General features: G+C 38.5%; 3 protein-coding genes and 1 long non-coding RNA gene across 5 annotated transcripts in view; 2 read left to right on the top strand and 2 right to left on the bottom strand.

The window, feature by feature from the left end:
- The first annotated feature begins 12 nt into the window (after nt 1-12).
- On the top strand, nt 13-1,687 carry LOC113038547 (uncharacterized). The gene is made up of 7 exons (XR_003274795.1): nt 13-72; nt 313-427; nt 574-898; nt 976-1,045; nt 1,121-1,172; nt 1,249-1,328; nt 1,411-1,687. It is a non-coding gene; the product is annotated as an uncharacterized LOC113038547 (long non-coding RNA).
- A 1,403-nt stretch (nt 1,688-3,090) lies between these two features.
- On the bottom strand, nt 3,091-15,365 carry supt6h (SPT6 homolog, histone chaperone and transcription elongation factor). Its single transcript, XM_026196052.1, has 37 exons — nt 15,213-15,365; nt 14,387-14,497; nt 14,086-14,244; nt 13,508-13,581; nt 13,225-13,405; nt 13,046-13,127; nt 12,655-12,910; nt 12,412-12,513; nt 12,200-12,313; nt 12,026-12,115; nt 11,793-11,935; nt 11,564-11,712; nt 11,372-11,482; nt 11,075-11,204; nt 10,820-10,970; nt 10,277-10,431; nt 9,975-10,170; nt 9,734-9,873; nt 9,394-9,511; nt 9,212-9,288; nt 8,988-9,123; nt 8,751-8,888; nt 8,233-8,400; nt 7,949-8,076; nt 7,636-7,843; nt 7,335-7,482; nt 7,017-7,159; nt 6,794-6,934; nt 6,472-6,667; nt 6,151-6,389; nt 5,735-5,848; nt 5,489-5,613; nt 5,294-5,406; nt 5,134-5,208; nt 4,850-5,031; nt 4,538-4,734; nt 3,091-4,397 (listed from the first exon to the last, which is right to left on the bottom strand). The coding sequence occupies exons 2-37, from the start codon at nt 14,484-14,486 to the stop codon at nt 4,208-4,210; spliced, it is 5,169 nt and encodes a 1,722-aa protein (XP_026051837.1). The 5' UTR covers nt 14,487-14,497; nt 15,213-15,365; the 3' UTR covers nt 3,091-4,207.
- A 305-nt stretch (nt 15,366-15,670) lies between these two features.
- Nucleotides 15,671-19,324, top strand: sdf2 (stromal cell-derived factor 2). The gene is made up of 3 exons (XM_026196056.1): nt 15,671-15,900; nt 17,310-17,506; nt 17,602-19,324. The coding sequence occupies exons 1-3, from the start codon at nt 15,726-15,728 to the stop codon at nt 17,896-17,898; spliced, it is 669 nt and encodes a 222-aa protein (XP_026051841.1). The 5' UTR covers nt 15,671-15,725; the 3' UTR covers nt 17,899-19,324.
- Nucleotides 19,125-23,511, bottom strand: part of caln2 (calneuron 2) — a 34,556-nt gene continuing 30,169 nt past the window's right edge. For both annotated transcript variants that reach the window (XM_026196054.1, XM_026196053.1), the window contains exon 6: nt 19,125-22,434. In XM_026196054.1, the coding sequence (XP_026051839.1) occupies nt 22,307-22,434 (128 nt within the window). In that variant the 3' untranslated portion in view covers nt 19,125-22,306. The remainder of the gene's footprint in view (nt 22,435-23,511) is intronic.

Raw genomic sequence — 23,511 nt, forward strand, 5'->3', positions numbered from 1 at the left:
CTTAAGACATTAAGACATTAAAGCTTGAGACCGGAGTTTGTGTTGAGCACAGTCACGCGGTGAGAGGGAAAAGTAACTATCATACGATAACTTCAAAAAATGTGTCGACTAAATAAAGTTACTGTCAAGTCTAAAACAGGCTCCTTGTAGAATGTAAAAAAGACGTCTTCCTTTTAAGATAAATTGTATTTAATTTCTTTCAAAATAAAAAATAATTTTCCATTAATGTCAATGTTACTTAGTGTTTTTAATTTTATGTATGTTCATCATTGTTTTTATTATTTTTTTCTCTCTTACATTTTTATTAATCAGCGGACAGAATGATTGGGTATTTGCAGCTGTATTGGCGTGGTCTTGTTAAAGCTCTCACAAAATCAGCTCTCTACCCCCTGTGAAAGGAGACAGGATCATCTGTGAACTTCCTTTGGTAAAACTTTTATTCTTTTTACATTTTAATTAGTTATTCGTTTTGTCCACTCCCAAGCTGTTTTGTTGCTCAAAACTCATTCATCGACTGGACAAGATTATTATGTAAAAAATCTTACTTTTTTATTTTTCTTGTCATTTTTTAAGGTCTTACCTAACACATTTCTATTGGGCTATTATTCAGTACTTTATGAGGGATGCTGTTAAAGAGGCATGTCAAGGACAGAAAACAGTGAAAGTTACTCTTTTTCTCTCTTTTAATTTATCCTCACTTCAGATCTAATTGTGCTTTACATAAAACATACATTTTAACATAACATCCCAACTATACCTGTGAATAAAAAGGTTGAATGATGTATTAATATTTCTGTCCTCGAGATTCTGCAAAGACACATTTGACAGGACATGAAAGGTGACTATTGGAGTGGATTTAGAGATGGAGAGATTTCAGGGTGCCCTTCAGTTTGCAGTTGTGAGTTTCGTGTATTACTTTACCAGTCATTCATATGGCTGCATCCTTCAATCACAGATCTCTGTCTCTCTCTGCAGGTGGGACACAGCAGGTCAGGAAAGATTCAGATGTGTTGCATCCACATACTACAGCTCAAGGGAGCTCAAGGTAATAAAACAGACTACATTAAGCATACCCTTGCTGTGGGATTGTGTAAAACCAATGTTATCTTTTGTCTTCCAGCCGTCATTGTTGTGTTTGACCTGAGCAATTATAACTCTTTGGATCATGCAAGGTACAGTACGTACCACTTGTTTGGTTTCAAACACAGTTTGAATAATCACAAATCAAGTCCGTCTCTGTTTATTCAGAGTGGCTTAAGGATGCCATGAGAGACAATGACCCTTCTAGCGTTCTCCTCTTCCTCGTGGGAACCAAGAAGGATCTTAGTGTGAGTTAATTTCAGTTGATCTCTTCAAAGAATTAAAAAATCCTGACAATCCCCAGTCTAGCTGAATCTTTCTCTCCCATAGCACCCGATCAGTTGGCCCAAATGGAGCACGAGTGCCATTCGACTCTTTGAGGAGATCAGAGCAGAGTATTGGGCCGTGTCTGCACTGTCAGGGAGAGAAACATGTCTAAAAGACTTTAGACGGCAGCTGTTTTGATTGCAATCAAGCTATTTTGTGTGTCTAAGCTGATGTCAGAAATAAAATCTGGATGTTTTCATAAATACTTTAGTCACATAAGAAAATTCAGTAAGAACAGTATTATTGTGAGTTATCATGATTCATTATATTAATTATTTTATTCAGCAAGCATGAATTAAATTGATCAAAAGTGACAGTAAATATCTTTATGTGTTACAAAATGTTTCTATTCAGAATAAATGTTTTTTTTCTATTTTTCAAAGAATCCAGACAATAAATTACAGTTTTTACCAACATATTAGGAACCATTATTAGTAGAGCACCGTATCAGCACAGAGAAGAATCATGTGACACCGACGACTGAAAATTCAGTTTTGGCATCACAGGAATAAATTATAATTTATCCTAATAATTATAATTTCAAATAGCAATAGGAATGTTCAGAATCCAGACTTTGGGATGATGTCCCATAATGCCCTGACACACATATTTGAGCGGATGAAAAATAGAACACAAACAGAGGACTTGGCCAGTGAGATGAGAATCATAATTAAAAGTGTATTAATAAATCCATGATATAGTTCTATGTGTTTACCTAGATTTGAATTGGAAAGCGTTTTTCTTTATCAACATTGTATTACTTGTTTATTATATGGAAGCATATCGGTAGCAATATTCAATTTGTAAAGTAACATGCAAAATGACAATGCATTATTATGTGGACACACTGCAATTGAGTTTTTCATGGACCATCAAATTACCAGGATCAAGTGAGTGACATTTTATCCAAAAATATGTGAATTTATGTCCCAAGCAGTAACAAAGAAGGTTAAATCTGTCTATAAATACTTGGTGTCATTACTTACTGGCATTTCAAGTCGATTACATAAAGCGATGCAAATCCCTGTAATTTGACAGTAATGAGTCCTGTCTTCACATTTGAGACACATTTATGTCTTAGCAAACAGCAGTTTATGTGCAGAACCCTTAAGAGGTCACATTCAATACCCTCCTGGCGGTTCGGAGTAGATCTTTTGTAAATATGGGGCTTGTTTTTCATTGCATCATGAGTTTCTCTGGCTAATATGATACATATGGCAGCACTTATGACCACAGGCTCTGATTCCCACTGTGAGCTAAATGGAAGGATTGTTAAGATGTAAATGGAGAAGTACCATTCATGCAAAAATTGCTAAGCTAAAATGAGCAGTTCAAGATCCCACTATAAGAGAATTATATTGCGATTGATATGTCCGGTCAAGTCTTCAAGAGAGAATAAAGCCTAAAATCACAAAACGGTCTCAAAAAAATGCAATTGTTAGTATTTTTGTCCACTAGTAGCTTTGCTAGATTTTGACAGCTTGTGGAAACTGCTTGTGTCTCTTAAGCAAAAGCATTAATATTCCAACCAATGTGACAAGGATCTCTTAGTCATCTTACAATCCCAGTCTGAAATTAATTGCCTGAGGTCTGAAGCTTGAAGACAAACACTCTTCTTTACTAAGTAAAATCAGTATAGATGATTAAGTAATGTTACACAGATAAAAACACGAAACAGAAAGGTTTCATTTGGACAACTTTTATATAAGGAAAGAAATGGATGTCAGCAGTGAAACACACTGAACAGAATGCTATGGAGACTGAGCTTGTTCCCATCCTGACCTAAAAGCATAGTTCAGCCTCAATGCTAAAAGAACACATGATCAAATCAGAAACACTTCCCAGCACTCAGAAGATTCTCTATACTGAAATACTGTCACAGTATGAGGAGCCTGTTCATAAAGTTCACTTTGCTTAAATGTTACAATTTCTGTCTACAGCGATACACAGGATTGTACATGAAGGAAAACACTGTTAAAAACAGCAGTGTGCAAACACAGAGCAAAGACACATTCACAAACACCAACAGCCCCCCAACTGAAAAAGCAAAAAACTGATCAGAGGTCTAAGTATCTTTAAGCACAATAGTTCAGTTTACTTGTATAAGTTCATTCTGAACTCTGAGAGCTCAAAGATGACCTTAAAACCATCATTCTTCAATGTTCTGAATTTAAAATGCATTTTCTGTTCACTGTAATGATCCCCAAAAAAAACCATGACATTTACAGGATCGCTTTTAAAGTCACATACTTCCGTTTTAGCTGATAAATGAGTTACTAAATAGATGTCCAAAGCTTCCCAGTGCTTCATTCTTTGCGTAACAGCTCAACAGAACACAGCTTTTCGAATCATTACAGTGCTCTGGTTCATACTGAAACAGGGTTTTATTTAAACGTTTAAGCCAGATACAAAAAGAAAAGCTCTCAGAGTGGGTTTGAACTAATGATCTTAACGTTGATTAACTACCAGCTCTCACAGGCACAAATCATGCAATGTCTCATGCTTTAAGCCTATCCTTTTAGATTGAGTTAAAAAACTGAAATGAAAAAGGTGCGTTAAGCACATACTTCAAAAAACGAAAAGAAAAAAGAAAACCCTCGAAACAAACGTTTATTGTAGGTCCATTTCCTAAATCGGTTTGTCGTCACCACATTTCAAGTGTTTGTCTTTGTATCAGTAGCTCTGAATGACTCGAAGAAATACTGCTAGCAGCGAAAGAGCAAAAGATGGAGGGTGAGAGATGGGATGTGGATGGATTGGGTTTTATACGAGATGTCTGAACACCCCCCTTCCCTAACTCCTATCGGTCCATCTCGTCCAAGAGGGGAGTGGCGTCTCCGGCGATGGACATGGGCGTGCTCTCGATCATGGGGCTGGGTGAAGGTCGAGGTGTCATACGGGGCGTCTTTTGCTTCCGCCGCTCTGCTTCTTTCTCCTGCAGCCACTGTTCGGCCATCTTACCCCAATCCACGGCGGTGTGGGAGCTTGCCCTGCAGGGAACACAAATGGAGTTTTAGTACTTTGTTCTGTAATGGATTATGTACCAGAAGTCATAATTGAATATTTACACGCAGACAATTCATCATGTGACATGGTTTTGTATTTTCAATAAGGCAGAGGCAGCACTCACTTGGGCTGTGGTGTCCGCACTCTCGATGACGAGGACGATGGTGTGGAGGACGAATGCTGATGGTGTCCGTGTGAGGACTGTGGGGTGCTGCTGGGATACTGGGGTGTGGTCATGGCCTGCTGCTGGCCAGGTGTGGTGTAAGAGTAGCTGGGCGTCATCATGGGCGTGGCCATCGGCTGCTGGGGCGTTGCGAAAACCTTGAAAAAAAAAAAAAAAAAACAGGAAAAAAGAAGGAATGTGAAATATTAGTGGGCCTGGTTTTGATTCAGTGAGTTAAATAGGTGATTGAGTGCATAGGTGCAGGTTTTGTACATGATAAGCGCTGCTGCTGCCGCCACCTCCTGCACTGCTGCCGCCACTGTAACCATACTGACTGGAGGCCCACTGGGCCGGCGTCGTGTTGGGATTCTGGCCCTGGCCTGTAACCGCCGCTATGGCGTTGAACATCTGGGATGTCATGTTTCGCGGGAGAGCGTTGACGGCTCGAGTCAAGTCTGAGAGCGAAGGGACAGATATGGGTTTTAAAAATACATTACTTCATAAAAAAAAAAAAAGTCCAGTTGTTTTCAGGGAAGACATCAGCATTTCTGACATACCGGCAATGTTGATGTTGGCAGGTGTGGCATTCACTGATGCTGGTGTTCTCGTTCTGCTGCTGGTTGGTGTGACACCTTCAGAGAGACAACAGAAAGATTATATTACAAGCACAAATTAGAGCGCTAGGCCAGAGCTGGGGTGCAGATAGAGACTACTAACCTGGCACAGGTTCCTGGTAGTGGTCCTTGAACCAGCGGAAAAGACCATTGACTGTAGGGAACATCTGAGAGCGATACCTAAAGCCATCTGGAGTGATGGTTACATACTCTATCCTACAAAACAAAAGGCAAACATTTACAAATGCAGTGTATAAATGGGAGCTGTGCCCTGCTTTGGTAGGGTAATGAGTGTTACCTTGGCTTCCCTCTAGGTTGGTAACCCAGCAGAAATTTGCCTGGCAGGTCTCTACAAGCTGAAACATAGTAGGGGATGAAAGTCGGCTTCTCTTTTTTGGACCTTATGAGAATCTCCTCCATTTTCTGTACAAAAGGCAAGAAAGGATAAATGCACAACTGTACAATTTATAAGGGCCACTTTATCTATAAAAAAAAAAAAAAAAAGATAAAAGGAAAAGCATACACACTCAGAATGATAACACACCTTTCTTTCACCACCATTGCACTCCTGGAAGTATTTGTGGCCGAGCAGATCTCGTGCGAATGCAGCCATGGGCTGGACATACCTGGCTGTGATTTCATCCAGATCCTCAAACTCCTGCAGACAACCATGACTTTTATTAGAGATCTAGTTTAAAAATGCTGTTCTTTTAAAAAACTGCATATTAGAATGACTTTTGAAGGATCATGTGGCACTGAAGAATTGAATAATGATGCGGAAAACTCAGCTTTGCATCACAGAAATAAGTTGCATTTAAAAATAAACATTAACACAAAATTCATTTTAAATATCTGTAACAATATTTCACAATACTGGCATTTTTTAATAAATGCAGCCAAAAACACACACACAAGAAAAGACCCAACCCCAATAGTTTGTGTGACACAACAACAGCTCACCTCATTGTTAATCCAAAGAGTATGTCCAAGGCTAAACGCATTCTCTTTACCCTCCTCACGGACGTCTACATGCTGATAGATCCCATCAGCCACCTTCCATGTGACCGTCAGGTGGTTCTCCCCTTTACTGCTGGGCCGAATCACCACATCACCTTGGTCCATGGTTTCCATCATCTTCTCCGCTTGTTTGAAGTTGATGTTGTGGAAGGACGGGTGAGCGATCACTCGCTTAATGTAAGCTGAAGACCGAAAACAAAAAGTCATGTCACTTAAACATGATAAAATTCGTGTTCTGAAAAAAGCTTTGGTCAATATACTGACTGGTTCTCTGCTGCTTCTTCTTTTGCTCCTCTTCCTGTTTCACATCATCGGTCTCAGCATCAAAATCATAGTAGGTGTCTTTGGGAAGCTTCCATTCGTTGTTCTTGTCACTCAGGTCAGATGTTCTACAGGTAAGATCCACGTTGAACTTCTCGATGTCAATCTTCATGATGCGGCAGTGCACGGTCATGCCAACCTATCAGCAGAGAACCAGACAAAAGTCAGTCTGTAAACAAACAAATTTCCAAACTTCCATATCTTTGTGTATATCGTGTATATATGTATATCGTTTATAAATGAACACCAGATGAGATTTGCTCACCTTGACTCTCTCCTCAGGGTGCTTCACCACTTTGTCACTAATAAACTTTGTTGGTATGAAGCCTGTGACAGCGTTATCTAACCTAGTTCTCACTCCGATGGCTTGCCCAGGGCAGGAGCCGCTGTCAAAGTGATTCCAAACCTAAGAAAACAACAATAACACAAGTAATTTCACTAAAAGATCAAATGTAACTTCTTGAAAAGGTAACAGAACCAACACTCACCTCGCTGAGCTCAGGGAAGTTGTCCTGCTGGCAAAATGGACACTGCCAGAGACCCGTCTCATCATTACGGATGGCCTGGTCATAACTCTCACCCTGTGGCCGTCTGTGAGCAATGCCAGTCACCACACATGTGATCAGTTTACCTAGAGGAGCACAGACATTCAGGAAGATATTACCAACAGTATGAAGACTGAAACAAATGAGGGAGCACCACAAATGTCACAGAATACTTGAAAATATGTATCTGTAAGTTTAGAACTACAGAATGTCACTTCACATTACTATTAAAATACCTAAAAACGATCCGGTATTATTTACCAATATAGAAGGTCTCAGGAGTCTCCTTGGTGAGCAGGTTAAAGACCTCCTCGGTGTTGGGAGGCCTGTATGGGGCTCTCAGATCTTTATATCTACAGCTGAGCTCCGCTCGGATGTCATACAGTGTAATTCCCTTATTACCATAACCCTGAAAGAAAGAAACAATATATAACACAAGCTCACAGGAAAAACAATTAGGTTAAGTCAAGCACCGCTTGTGTCCTGATTCGCAGCCTTGGATAAACGCCCCCACTATCGAAGTTTATGCAAGTGAATTCCGCAACATTATGACAAAGCTGACCTGTCTCTCCAGCTCCTCAGCGAAGGCGTCTAGATCCAGGTCCTTGAGCCTCTCTGGGTTCTCAAGGATCTCCTCTAGCGCTCCGGCTGGGTTGGCATCTTCTGCTGACTCGTCGTACTCTAGAGCATCCACTGCCATCTTACGTGCCCACTCGTATGTTTCAGGGTGCACTCGAGAACCGTCCAAGACTTCGATGTAGGAGTCAGTACTACAGAATGAAAGAAGACATTCTTATGTTACAACTTCTGGCTGCATGCAGCACAATTCAAAGTGAACTGCAGGCCATTCTCAAACACTGCATACAACATCTTACCTGTCTCCAAGAGAGGCGGTGTCGATCTTGATGAAGCCAGCACAGTTAATGAAGACTTTGGGTCCCATATGGCACATGGTGACCAACTGGGTTCGGTTCTCTAACCTAGTGTTGTTCTGTTTTAGAATCTAAGGGAACATTTGAAAGATACAGATGATGATTTCAATATCTTGAGATTAAAAACTCAACCCCATCGGCTAGACTAACAGAAGGACTTTAATTAGGTGGAAACAACAGCATGAATATCCAATGTGAGAATAATGATCTTATTGAGATGATCTCACCTTAAGCAAGTGTGAGCCTTTTCTAGTACCGAGGCCACAGATGTACTGGACCAGGCTCTGGGTGTAAGGGTGAGCAATGGCCCGGTTCACATCCACACCAACCTCATTCACCCGGTTTATGAACTCGCAGTAAAGAGCGCCCAGCAGCTCCTCTTTCACTACATGTTCCTGAGGAACGTTTAAACAATGCATGAGAAGTGATTTACAACCTTCATCTCAAGCCTGTTTAAAAGGACACTCAAGTAGTGTAGATGTGTCAGTGTTGTTACTGTTAACTAAACTTAAAAATTTGGTTCCATAAATGACGAGACAAGCTACTGAAGTACTAAAATAACTAAATTTAAAACAAATGATTCAAAATAGGAAAAGAATAAATGGCTATAATAAATAGTACTCTTTAAAACAACACTCACAGACATTCCAAGGCAGAATTTCACACAAATACATGGAGAAAAATCAAAGGTATTTAAACGTAAATAGCAAAAAGGTGGTCAAGGGATGCAGGAATGAGCTTGTACCTGCAGGGGATGCAGTTTCAAACACAGGATGTCCTCATCGCTGCTGCACACTTGGGCAAACTCCACTAGGGGGTCCTGAATTTTGCGAGCCACAGACACAGCCTGCCGGAGCAGAGGTGGATAGTCCCTGAAATCCGCCTAGAGAGGAGCAGTATGCGAAAGAATCATTAGAAAAGGCACAGAGCCTTCAACAAGGGTTAATGAGTAAAATGTATGTTTTTATCTCATTGCACTGACCTCAGACTTCTTGCTGTTCATATAAAGCATAGCCAGCTCATTGTCCACCAGCTCCACTCCCACAGCAGGCAGAGAGGAGTCCTGCTCCAGCTCACTGATGGTGCGCTTGATGTCCTCCATCACCATATGAGCATCACTACACACATCCAAACAAAAGCATCAACATGTGGGGGTCCAACAGGGATATAGGATATTTAAATACAAAAACTAAATATTGAACACACCGATTCTCCCCAGCAACAGCAACGACATGTGGCTTCTTACTAAGGAGGAATTTCTTGAGGTTTTCAATATCTTGAAGCTGTGGAAACACAATCGAATGTTTCAAACGTGCCAATATTGATGGAAACTTGAATTAACAAACAACTGAATAGTAAATGTCTCGCAGGGCTTCCGTTTTTTTCACCTTTTTCTCCCTTTCATCCTCTCTCCACGCATTTCTCCTCTTCAGGAAATAAGGAAGCCTGAGAAAGTCCACAACCTCTCCTTCACCATTAAGGAGGGAGCAGAACACTGGTGTATCTCTATAAAAACAGATACCATTCAAAAGTATAAGCTGATAATTATAATGATGTTATGGCCAATAATATATAAAGTTACAGGAGAACAGGAAAAATCTAATTTTGTTGAGACCGATTTAAGTCAGCACTAAATTACCTAATATAAAAAATAAATATTAGGTTTTATTGTACATCCCAATTCAAAATCATGTGGAATCTATTTGCTCACTCAGAACAAACATGTACCTGCCAGAAGCAAATGCCACCCCAAGAACACGGATACCCTTTCCTTGCGACTCATCCATGAGGTCATCGTCCTCCTCTACCTGCTGATCAGGCCGATAAGGAGCCACCTTCAACCAGTTATACAGCTTCTTGCAACAAGACTATCGAAAACACAAGAAACTCAGATCAACTTATTTTAGACCACAGTTTGGTACTCAAAGTATTTTCAAATGTAATATAACACATGCAGTTAAGGTGGTACCTTAACAATATTGTCCTTGGCTTCAGCAACCAGCTTGTTTTTCAGTTCCTTGGCCATCTGAGGATACAGGAAATGCTGCAAGGAACGCTCAATAGCAAGAGTTCTCTGCTTGTTCCATTCCTGCACCTGGTGACTGAACTCATCCCTGTAGTAGAACTGCTTAATTTCATCAAAGTAGGTCTGATCTCCTCCGTACCTGTAGATATGGCAAAAACAACTGATCTGTATCTCTTGTATACAACCCTTGACAACTCAATTCGGTGTTTTGATCTAAAGCTAAAGATTTCAGGACACAACTATACCCTTTGACTCCCACAAGGTCGATGCAGATGTCTATGGCGAGCAGGCCTTCTTCCTCAGCAAGGCACATCTTCAAGAACTGATCTCCATTGAGCTCTTTCACAGGCTTGTTCTTCAGGTACTTGAAGGAATAGGCATAGTGTGCTTCATCCACGTCCTAGGAAACATGACGGATATTAGCTGATGTGGACTTACTGATGAATGAGCAGACAATGCAGCCATTGGCACATTAGTTCAGTCTGGCTTTGAATCGAAGGACAGGTTTACTACGGTAATACTGTAGCACAGTAGAAACTATGCCTACAACATACAACCTACATAATATCAACTGAACATTCTAGCTAATGCTCTAACACAACAAAGCTCTGCTGGAGTGGGAAGGTTGCTTTTCTGCTAATACCCTTTCCTTGATGAATATGGTTAAGTGAAAGTAGAAGATAAACAAAAACAGAACAATTAATAAAATAATTGTGTAATACATAATGGTCACATACCACATATTACAAAGTATGTCTGTAACTCCTAAATTAACATTAAGTACCAACCTTCTTGCCCTTCTTAGTTGGCTTGATGTTAATCTTGGCCCTCTCCTGGAAGGTCTGTCTGAGCACGTGCCTGACCAGAGGCTCACGGGCAATCTGCATGGCCACCATGTAACGAGCACCTTCCAGAACAGCCTCCGGGTTGTTAAATTGGCTATGAAAAAATTGGAGTTACGAATAAATATGAAAACTGCTATGCGGTGGGTAAAAGAAGACATTATAATAATTAAAATACACACGTCTGCAATGATGCATTACCTGCACACATAGTCCTTGGCCAGCTCCAAAGGCTCGGCAGGAAACTGTTCGGTTTCGTGCCTCTGATAACTGTCTCGCAAGTTTTCTCCAAACTGCTCTGGGGTCAGACCAAACTTTTTGGCAAGACCGTCTGAGAGAAAGATAAATTGAATCAATATATTGTTGTAAGTTTATATAAAAAAAAAAAACTATAAAAACATTTTGTCAGAAAACATGTTTGGCACATTTGACTCTGCCAGCACAAATAAAAAAATTAAAAGATGCATATCGTCTTATTTCTGTACTTTATGTACAAACCAAGGCCTGCGCTCTGACAGATGCTGTACATATCTCTACGGGAAGCTTGTTTCAGATCTGGACCCTTTTGCTCCTCTTCTTCCTCTTCCTCCTCCACTTCTGCCTCTTCCCCTAGCAGTACAAAAACAGTTTTAGTCGAATGCATGGTTGCTCATTATTTGAACAAATTATGCAAAGGAAACCAAGCTGTACCATCTTCCTCTGACACTTCCTTGATCTTTTTCAGTTTCTTTTTGCTGGCCCTGGCTGCATTCTGCATCTTAGGAATGTCTCGGCCATAGTAGAGCAGGAAGTGGTTGTAGACGTCTCCCAGCTCATCAAGAGACTGGACGTCTTTCAGTCTGTGAAAGCAGAAAGGTGGTGTGATTACTGTTGGTCGAAGCAGAAAATATTAGAACGTTCATTAGGTTTGTACTCGTACCTCTCCATATCAGCTGTGTCTAGAGGACGAGTTGAGTCGGCCAGTGGCTTGTCAGGGTCAGCGGAGATCTGCTCAAACTGATAAGACTGCATCCTCTGGAAAAGACGTGTCAGGTTCTGCTTCCTGGTCTTCAGCTGAGTCCACTGAGGAGGACAGCCATAAATCATTTCTACATCACTGAAGAAAAAGCAGCAACCTCACTGCATTCAGAGAACATTTCGACTAGCCCTTACCTTCTCATCCCACTGCCACACCTTCCACAGATCATTAATGTTCAGCTCTGGTTCCACATACTCCTTCCTGTAGAATGCAATGAAGGGAACCTGTAAGATGGAAGAGAGAGGGGTTAAAACCAGATGAGCAGTCGGTCGAGTTTATTTTACCCTGTTTTTTCCCCTTGACTATACCTCAAAGTGTTGGTTCCTCATGAAGTTCAGAGCTTCTTTGATTTTAGCAATAGTACTGGGGCCCTTTCTGCTGAAATTAGTGGTTGTCCCACGATCTAGATAGTCTGTGCTCTCCTGCAATGCAAATCAACAACAAAACAAGCTTAAAAGTTAGCTTGGCGCCATTAAAATATGCTAACAAAAGTCATGTTATACAAATACTCCGTTCACACCTGCATGGAGATGGTCGGTGTGGAGAAGGCATTCCTGTAAATCCATTCAGCTTCTTCCTCCAGTTCATCATCCTCAGCAGGCTTTACAGGGATGGCCCTCAGCTGCAAATGACATGAGGTTATGAATTAAAGGGAAACCCACTGGTACAGGGCATGCAGAAGTTTCTGATCTCCTTCCCATTGGACAGCATACTGCAAATGAAAGATATATATAGATCTTTACAGGCCAACACTGCTCCATACCTGGAATCTTTCAGGCATGTCTGTAGAGCGGATCTCATTGTCCTGATCAGTCATGTGGCTGCTCTCCAGCTCGCTGGGCTCATAGATCTCAAATATGCTCCGGCGGCCAACCCTTCTCTTGGTCTGCTTCTTTGGCCGATCCCATGACTCATCCTCCTGATCCTCCTCTTCCTCTTCTGCATTATCATATGCCTCAGTGTCGAACTCGGCAAAGTCAAAGTCACCTCCGAATATCTCTTGAGCTTCTTGCAAGGCACTAAAAATGTCAGAAAAGGAGCAACATTACAGAGAAGATAAAGTCATGGGTTTAAGGCCATTTAGTCATTCATAGCACATAGAGATGTCTATATTTTCATAAACAAACCACTGTTTTAATGTTTACATCACTTACGCATCAGTGTAGCCAGAGAATTTCTTTCCCTTCTTTTTAGTGATGGGCTGCCCATCATCATCCACAATGAAATCATCAATATCTAGCAAACATTGAAAACAAAAAAAATCATCAAAATTACACAGAACTCTAAAATATGAATACAAATCCATGATGTATAGGGTAAACCTATTTCCTACCGGATTCCTCATCCTCTTCCTCCTCTTCGTCATCTCTTGGGTGAAGTGTGTCCACAGCCTCTCCTTCCTCCAACTCTCCATCTCCGTCACCCTCGCCAGTGAAGATCTCGTCGGCGATCATGTCTTTCTCATCATCTTCCCCCTCATCATCCATGGTTTTCACACGCGAGTATTTCTTTTTCTGAACCAATTTGTTCATGAGTTCAAAACGGTGTTTAGCTAGTATCAGTTAAATGAATACAAATTAGAAAATTTAGCAGAGGCTGGAAGTTTGGAGACTCACCCTTCTCTTCACTTTTACTCCTAAATTTTCCTCGATGAGGTCCAGATCATCATCATCAAGATAGTCATTAAAACCTGACAGATACAAAGACAAATTGTTTAGTGAAAAACACAATACAGAAACCAGTATGTAATTTTGCCTATTATCTAGTTGTTTTTTTCTCTTTTTTTTTCAATGGAATCATAATTGTTCATAGTAAACAAATTCATCAAACACCTTAACTTCAAACAGTTTCTTTTGGCTAAAATATGAGTTTTCTATCCATATTACAGTGGAAAAAAACCCCATCTTGTCTGAATCAGGAGAGAACGTCATTTATTGGTGAGCAAGTTTTGCAATGTAAATTTCTCCAAATCTTTTCCAAGGAAGAAGCAAAATGGCTGGCCTTAGGGAGAGTAAACTTAAAAAAAATCTATTTTAGGTGAACTATTCCTTTAATTGTTACCTCCAGAAAAATAATGCTTTAAATATTTGATTTCCTCTGGTCCTATCAACAACAACATTATGCACTAGTGAATTGACAAACACCAGAACGCAGAGGGATTTACTGACATGGCTTTAAATTCAGAGTAACCTACTTCGTTTTCTCCGGCGATGACGGACCTCTTCACCAGAGTCACTATCCTCTCTGGGACTCTGGGGTTCTTCTTCTTCTTCCACATCGCCATCATCAATGAGGCCTCTCAGGTTTCCATGCTCATCCTGATCTTCAATATTCTCTTCTTCCTCTTCTTCTTCTGGAGACATCGACAACACAGAACACAACCAATGACACAATGTTCCAAGAACAGAACTATGAAGAAACTGTTCATGTTCAGCACCTTCGGATTCATGCCATCATATTAAAAATCTCTATCTTTTAGTAGAAATAAATCATACCATCATCCTCCATAAATCTCTGCTGCTTTTTGGGCTTCAGGTCTTTCTCCTCGAACTCCTCCTCCGACTCCTCAGCCTCGCTCTCAATGAAGTCAGACATGTTTGCAAGGCCTGTGTGAAAATGCAAACTTTTGTTTATTACAAGGATCTGTCAGAAATACAGTATTACTGTGACTAATATACTATAGCATTCAAAGGATTAGGAGAATTCATTGTAATAAAGAGTGAAATATTGCACTGACATAATGGCATCATTACAATTCTCTTGTAAAAACCAGTTTAATAATAATAACAAAACAGGTCATACATCTGACACATCTCTCGCAGGAACAAAAGACTGACAAAGATCAGCTTCACTCGTGGCTTATAACTTGATTATTAATACATACGACTTTCAAAACAACAATTGGTTTGTTTAATATGATTTAGAGTGTAAGATGTTTACATGTAATAATATAACACCAGATTACAACATTTTTGTAAATACAGGCATTTTTATATACCAAAACACAAATAACGGTGTAGTTGAAATCCATGCGGCTAAGTTAGCTGGATTTTAGCTTAGCCAAGGAATTTGGGACGCGAAAATACTATTTAAAAAACACTCATAAACCAAGCGATGAATCGAACGTAAACCATAAAAAGCTTTTTTGTTTGTTTTTTAAATGATTACGTAACGACTTTGTCCGCGGCTGTGGAAGAAATCAAGGCCCTCTTGCTAACAGCTAGCGTAAACGCAAGGAAAAACAACCTCAGGAATAACACGACTCTTACAAAACACTTCACGCTAGCTGAAATTAGACATCGAACACGAATTCGCACTTACTTTTCCTTTCGAGGAAGCTCGACTAAAGACTTGAAAATAAGCTCTTAGACGAAGAACGAGGCAAGCGTCACTTTTGAAAAGGCTTGATAGTAACAACAAAAAAATGGCTGAGAGTTACGTCGGATTCTAGTTCCGGTATACAGATTTAACTTCCGGTCAGGAAGAGTACATTTGCTGGTTTTTAATAAATAATGCATTTTTAAATGTTCAAATTAACTCAGATTAATACATAAGTTCGAATAATATATAATTGTTAGTTCAGGTTAGCTAATGTAGTTGGACAGTTGAAACCTTATTGTGAAGTGTTACGGATAATTATCGCTCAGGGACGAAGTATAAATACCTTTCTTCGTGCAAGATAAATAAAAAAAAAAACATTCAGCTATTTTTAAATATATTTGAATGAAGAAATAAACAAATTAAATATCGTTTTTGCCAATGTAGTATCTCCGAGCCTGAAGACGGCGCTCTATATTTTACGGTTTATAGTGATTAGTCTCTCGAAAGCAAGTCATGGATAGTTTGGGGTTCTCTCGGGCGCAGTTGCCTTTAACAGTGTTATTGTCATGTATGTTTACATTCTCCTCCGGCAGTGAATTGAAGTTTGTAACGTGCGGGTCGGTGGTGAAGCTGCTCAATGTAAAACACAACGTCAGGTTACACTCTCATGACGTGCGTTATGGATCTGGTGAGTGACTGTCATTCATCAAGTCTGCTCGCCTCATCTCTATGACAGAGATATAAACGTGTGACCTGTTATAGAATATGTGACCCTGGACCACAAAACCAGTCATAAGTAGCACGGGTATATTTGAAACAATAGCCAACAATACATTGTATGTGTCAAAAGTATCGATTTTTCTTTTATTCCAAAAATCATTAGGATATTAGGTAAAGATCGTATTCCATGAAGATATTTTGTAAGTTTCCTACCGTAAATATATCAAAACTTCATTTTTTTTGCACCTTAATTTTCCCGATACTCAAATACAGTAGTCAGCATTTGAAGTGTATCAAAACCTTTCATCAAAGCTGCCCTTGAACCAAAAACCAAAATGCGTTCTTGTCTTAGGGCAACTTTGATGAACTTTTTTGATCGACTTTAAATGTTGTCTACTGTAGTTGTATATCTTGGCCAAATTGTGTCCTATCCTTCCTAACAAACAGTGAGCATGATTTGACCAAGTACAACATGTTCCTGGATCAACATCCTTGTTGATTTAGGAACATCATTCCAATCAACCAATCATTTTCCTGGAAACAATTCCCTCTCATAATTTTCAGGAAATGTCAGTTTTAGGCTTACAATCAGGATTAGGTGCAGCTACACTCTTGTTAATCAGCTATCATTTCCCACAGATTTTAGGAAGAAATTATGGGTAAGTTTAGGTTTAGGGGGTAGGGATTGGGTTAAGTCTGTATTTTTGGACCATAATATTGATCCAGGATCAACAAAAGATGTTTACCCTTATGGCTGTTTTTTTGGTCCAGGGTCACACAACAACAGTTTTAAAAAGCCATTAAAAACATATTATATGATTACTTTGTAAATGTTCTGGGGGGTTAAAAGAATACACAGTTTGAGGTCAATACGATTTGTAATGTTTTGGAAAAAAGAATGCATTTATTGGATAAAAAAATACAGTAAAAACAGTTATATGTTGGAGTAGTATATATATATATATATATATATATATATATATATATATAATTTTTTTTTTTTAAATGTAATTCAGTGCTTAATGGCAAAGTTGAATTTTCAGTATCATTACTCCAGTCTTCAATGTCATCATTCTGATGTACTGATTTGCTGCTCAAAAAACATTTCTTATAAATGTTGAAAACATTTGTGCTGCTTAATATTTTGTGGAAACTGTAATTATTTTTTTGTCAGGAATCTTTCAGGAAAATAATAAAAAATTTTTTTTCAGGAAATAGAAATAACTTTAACATCGTTAATGTCTTTATTGTTAATCAATCAATCAATTTAATGCATCCTTTGATGCATCCTCAGAATAAAAGTATTTATTTTCTTTCTTAATAATAAAAGCAGCATCAGCATAGAGTCTGTCTATGAACTGTTAATGATAATTCCAGGTAGTGGTCAGCAGTCGGTGACCGGTGTGACCGTGGTGGAGGACAGTAACAGTTACTGGACTGTGCGGGGCACCAGTGAAGTTTCATGTCATCGAGGGACTCCGGTACAGTGTGGACAGAACATCCGACTGACTCATGTGAACACGGGCCGCAATCTACACAGCCACTACTTTACTTCTCCTCTTTCTTCAAATCAGGTTTTAAAAACACACTGTAATGTATAGGTACTCTATGCAGAATTTTGATGGCACAAAAGGCTGTGGAAGTTTACTCAAAAACTCTTCCTATTTAGGAGGTCAGTGCCTTTGGTGAGAATGGGGAGGGTGACCATCTGGACGAGTGGACCGTTCTGTGTGCAGGCTCTGTTTGGCAGCGGGATGAGTCAGTTCGGTTCCGGCACACGGCCACCGAGGCTCTGCTGTCTGTGACGGGAGAACAGTACGGCAGACCCATCCACGGCCAGAGAGAAGTGCACGGCATGATGGTCAGCAGCTCACACAGCTACTGGAAAACAATGGAGGGCGTCTTCATGAAACCCAGTGAGATCGGATCCAGGGATTTCATTAGTGCAATGCACACTGAGTTTTAGAGAAACGCTTCATACCAGCTGCCTCTTCTGGACTCTTTACAGTTCTGTTGTTAGGAAAAAGAGTTTTAGAATCAAATTGTGCCTCATGCTTATTTTTTTTATTCTTTTAAGCACGTGATTTTATATTGCACAGCATACATTACTGTTCAAAAGTTTGGATTATTAAGGTTTTGACAACCAGCATTCAACTGTTTTTAACATTGATGATAAGAAATGTTTATTAAACACTATATAAGCATATTATAAGCAGATTTTTGAAAGATGCATGTTACTGAAAATTCAGCTTTGCCATCACAGGATTAAATTATTTTAAAATATAAATATAAAATATATATTTCACAATATTAACGCATTTACTGCAATTGGATAAATGAATGCAGCATTGGTGAGCATGAGAGCATTCTTTGAAAACTTTAAAGAACTCTTACTGAATATAATTTTTGAACAGTAGTGTAATAAGACAAAGAGAAATGTAAATGTTATAATCGAAAGAGAATTCTTTGTTTAAACAAACATTTCGATTTTGGGAATGCAGAAAGAAGCCATTTAAGCTTTTCAAGCTTTTTGTTTTTATTAATTCCAGTCTTACAGATTTCATAATTATAAGGCAAAAGCTCAACCAGAGTTTAACTAAGTTTTAACTTGAAACACAATGTCCTCAGCTTTTGAGAATATTTAATGGCCATTAAAAAAGAAAAATGGCCATCTGTTTGCATCTTACAAGTAATATATAAAAAAATAATTATTAAATAATAAATTGGCCCACAACTGTCAAAAAAATGTAAACCTGGGATATGATTTAAAACCACAAATATGAATGAACTGCATTACCGAACCAGCTGGACTTCACTTGAACTGCTTGATGCTGACCTCAGAGTGGAAACACTACAGCATCAATGCTACTTTATGTTGCAGCAGTATTAACATTAGTCTCATTGAGAGATTTAAAGTTGTGTGGTGCTATGTAATGAGTTTTTTTCTGTTTCTCTAAAGGAAGCTTTGAGTTACTTAAAACTATAGCTTCTATACAGCCATTATTATCACACTTGCACACCTGAATATTACTCTAGTAACACTCTGGCAAAGTCATTTTTCCTAAGAAAAATCATAATTTTTTGTCTCTAAATGTATTATTGTAATTACATTAAGTGCCTTTTAAATATTTATACATGTATTATGATTACATATACTGTGGATGCTGTAAAATTCAAAATGACCTGTAAACGTTTTATTTTATTTTATGTTTACACGGTTGGGTTCACAGCTGTCTACCATTTGACCTGGTAATACAGTACAGACACATTACCAACTGAGAAGCATTAGTACAGATTTTGAAGTATTAAAGAGCCTTTAGAGTTCATTACCTTGGACAGTTTGTGTAAACGATTTGTAGTTGCTTAAAATTAAAGAGATCAAGACTTGTTTATCCATTAGCAGTGTTATTCTTTATCAGAAAAACAATAGATTCAATCATTTATTTTAATTTGTACAGCTGGGTTCATTGGTGATGAAAACACAATTGTAGTCTTATTTGTAGAAAATCCAATGCTTCCCCTCACTGGCTCAGACAACAACAATAATAAAAATCATTATTATACAAATTCTTTTCATCATCATATCAATAATTGAATGCAAAGACATTTATTGTCATGTTCAATAAATACCTTTCTTTTATTTCTTCATATTCTTTATGTAATGATACATTTTTGTTTAAAAACCATATTGCTTGAATCTGTCAATCCACATCCTGCATGCAAATATGTATACCGTTTTGCATATTAATAATCCTTCTTTTGATATACTCAATAAAAATACATACATATAAAATTTTATTTGGCATGCTTCAAATTCCGATGAAGTTAGGATCTGGATTGAGAGTCAACTAAATGAAAAATTCCATCAACCTTTGCAAGATTAAAAAAAAAATATATATTATTAATCAACCAAATATAAAAGACAGACCTTTACCAATTTATAAATCCAAAAATGCCCATAAACTAGAGGGTAATTTTAGTACAATGACAAGATGGCAACAAGCAGAGGGATACATAGAATAATGACTTAATGATACAAGAGATTTCTAAACTTTAGTCCACTAATCTGCCTTTGTGATAAATGAAAGGGACATTTAACAAATAGTCTTATATTATTAAATAAAATAACAAGGTTCAACACTTTATATTGATATATGTGGAATTCATACTGAATTTCACTCCCATTCCAACTTCTTTTTGGAAAAGGATACACTGCTATATCATTTCTTCTTTACTAGTGTTACGTCACAATGCTAAAAGTTAGCTTCCTTCGTTTCATACGATTATCACGTCACGTCTTCAGAATAGGCCACTAGATGGGGCAATTCCTTTGGAAATTTCCTCATTCCAAATCACAGACTGAGAATAAAATGCAATCAAGCGTTTTGTGACATTCTGGAAAACTGACCGGAACTTTGTCCAGTAAACGGTTCCTTAATAATCCGTTTTTTTCTTTGCAGTGTATTTTGGCCCAGAATGCTGGTACCGTTTCGTATAATATTTGCTCACAGGAAGGAAACAATGGGAATTCAGAAATTTAGTCTGATGCTCTCAGCAAACGCCTGCAAGCGGTACAGACCTTGGATTAGTATTCTAAACATGCAAACATGACACAGTCGAACAGACAATCCAAAGACGACTTTTGTGTGGCACTATATGCATAAATACACATGCAATATACAGGGGATTGTGACAAACGGGTGTAAGTGGGCTATACACAATAATAAGGAACACGGGGAAAGGGACTGATGTGCACACACATTATAAATATATAGACAAACAGGTAGACGAATACTTTTATTACACACAGACTGTAACCGTAAAAGGAAAAGTGCTATTGAAGAGACCAACCAGTTGACTTCTGGTTGTTTCAGAACAAATTTGTGTTGCATTCACTGACTCTCTGAGCCTGAGAGTGAATAAAAGCTCAAAATGGACCAAAAAGTCCAGCTATGTAGCATAGACACTTCCGCAGAAGTTCAGTGTCATATATTTTAACCAGACAATATATGCAGACATTTAGAAGACCTTGATACTATATTTAAAATCAAAGAGAGTATTATACTCTCTTCTTTTGTGTAGTAGACACACAGAACAAGAGATTGGGTAATTTATTCCCTCATCTGATTATCAAACCAAAGAAGAAATTAGTAAAACTTCCACTGATGTCATGTGGACTATTTTAATGATGTCCTTACAAGCTTTCTGGGTCTTGAATGTGTCAGTTGAATTGCTGTCTTCGCAGGGTCAGAAAGCTCTCGGATTTTATCAAAAATATCTTCATTTGTGTTTCAAAGATGAATGAAGATCGTACAGGTTTGAAACTACAAGAGTAATTAATTTTTGGTGAACTATCCCTTTAATGCACCATTGCTGAAAAATAATTAATTTCTTTACCTCCAAAAAAAATCTTACTGACCCCAAACTGTTAATGTAGACAGTAGGTGGAAAAAGTACACTGTATGCGATGATATATGTTTTAGACAGTAATATTTCATGTCGTTGTCATTAAACTTGATCACATTGCATGTTCAGTTCAGCAGCTGCTATTTAATAACCATTTTAAACAAAACTTTTATATATTTCATGTTTTTTCTCTCTCCTGAATCATAATTTTTCTCTAATCCTCTCTCTGTTATGAAAATGTAAGCACTTTAAATGATAATTTCCTTTTTTCAACTCGATATCATAAGAATTGACAATCCAATGAAAGAAGGAGAATAAAATCATACTCAAACCATTAAGATGCACTGTGTGATGCAGATTATATCCTGCATGTGGTAGTTTGTGATTTTCTTTGCATACTGTAAAAGTGATATTATGGTAGTATGCTATTCTTAAAATACACACAGTCCCTTCAAGAATATATTCAATAGATTCCATAAATAAGCTTCAACGCCGCAATGCTGCGAACAAAACATGCAGTGCATCTCAGATGAACATGCACACGCTCTTGATGCCAGACATCCTGCAGCGGCTCCACTGGACAGGCTGCCAATCACTCCTCATCGTTCCCATCTGACATGACTTGGAGCGAGATAAAGTACAAAGTCTTCGCCTTCCAAAGACAGGAATGAGAAAAACACGCTGAAGTGCGGAGGGACACGGGATGTTATTGCATTAAATGGTATTCAGTGAGGAGCCCTTGCATGTTCCTGTCAAGATGATGATGGAGGACATCCATCCCTTACTGCAGTTTAAGAGTCTGTCAATATCACAATTGGCGAAATAAATATAAAACACAAAACTCATTCTCGGGATTCATATCCTCTGCTCGGTGGGCTCCCCAAGCTCTTTGAACTAAAAGAAAGTGGAGTTTTTGATGCATGTTTCTCAAGAGAGGTCAGATCAAGCAGGGTTCACAGTGGGCGGGGCTACTCCATGCCGTTCCGCAACATCTGATTGGCTGCGATGAGCATGACGCTGATGATGAAGGCCATTGCAAAAGCGCAGATGAGGCTCTTGCGGACACACGTCTGGCGATTCTTCTTTTTCGAATGCACTGATGGAGTAGAACAGAGCATTTGTAAAAGAGCATCAATGAGAAGAGATGAAAGCACACAATGAGCATAAGCCATCCAAACAATGATCCAGCATTGCTGCTGATCTCAGTGCATAATGAGGCTTTGAATATAAACAATAATGAAACAAAACGTTCGGCTCGGCTGAGCTGCCTCACTGGACTTGACACACTCATGATCGCACACACACACACGCAGACAGAAAGAAATATTAATGTGAAACCGTTTAAGGGCACGGTGTGGGCCAATAAAGCATATATTTTAAAACATTGTGACAGACTAATTGGATTTCGAGGCATGAAATTGTTACATTTCATTCACCTTTTTCTTAGGCCAGCAGATTCAATTCCATTCAATTTGTGTTGTTATTCTGTGCTGCATATTGAGATTAAATATCGAACTGCTGAAACATAATTGCATGCCAGCTTTTACGATAATTTCCCTGTTTCTGAATTCCATTCATTCCCTTTACTTTTGTTGGCTGATGAAAACATCTGGTTCAGTAACGTGGGTGAAATTCAAAAGTAATCAATGCTGGGAGTAAAGAAAATATTACACTATAGTTGCTTTCATTTACCAGATGCTTTTCATTCCAAACAAAACCTATGTTGCACTGAGAGCACAGAACTCTCATCTCATTAAATGCCCAGTTTCTGGGCAAACACACCAGGCTATAGAGCCTAATAGCCTGGCTCCAGATGTAAAAATCAATAAAGAAATGGATTTTTAATGATAACATATAAACCTTTCAAGACCTACTATGAGCACTGTGATTATTAAGCGATGATAAATGCTTTTGCAGAAGCCAAAAGTCAATGTGATTTTAGCTTCATTTAAAAAAGCGAGCTTTTCATTGGATGCACCAATCAGAGAAGTCGCTGTTACTAAGGCATTGCATTGCAAACATTATTGACAACACTATTTATTTATTTGCAATTAAATATTTTGAAAATATATTTTATTTCATTTGTATAATTACAATAATTGTCTACAAGTCAGTTATAAACATAATACATGCTCCTGTAGAAGCTGAAAGTCAATGCAATTTCAGCTTTTTT

The sequence above is a fragment of the Carassius auratus genome, chromosome 21, assembly GCF_003368295.1.
Source record: "Carassius auratus strain Wakin chromosome 21, ASM336829v1, whole genome shotgun sequence".
Taxonomy (NCBI): domain Eukaryota; kingdom Metazoa; phylum Chordata; class Actinopteri; order Cypriniformes; family Cyprinidae; genus Carassius; species Carassius auratus.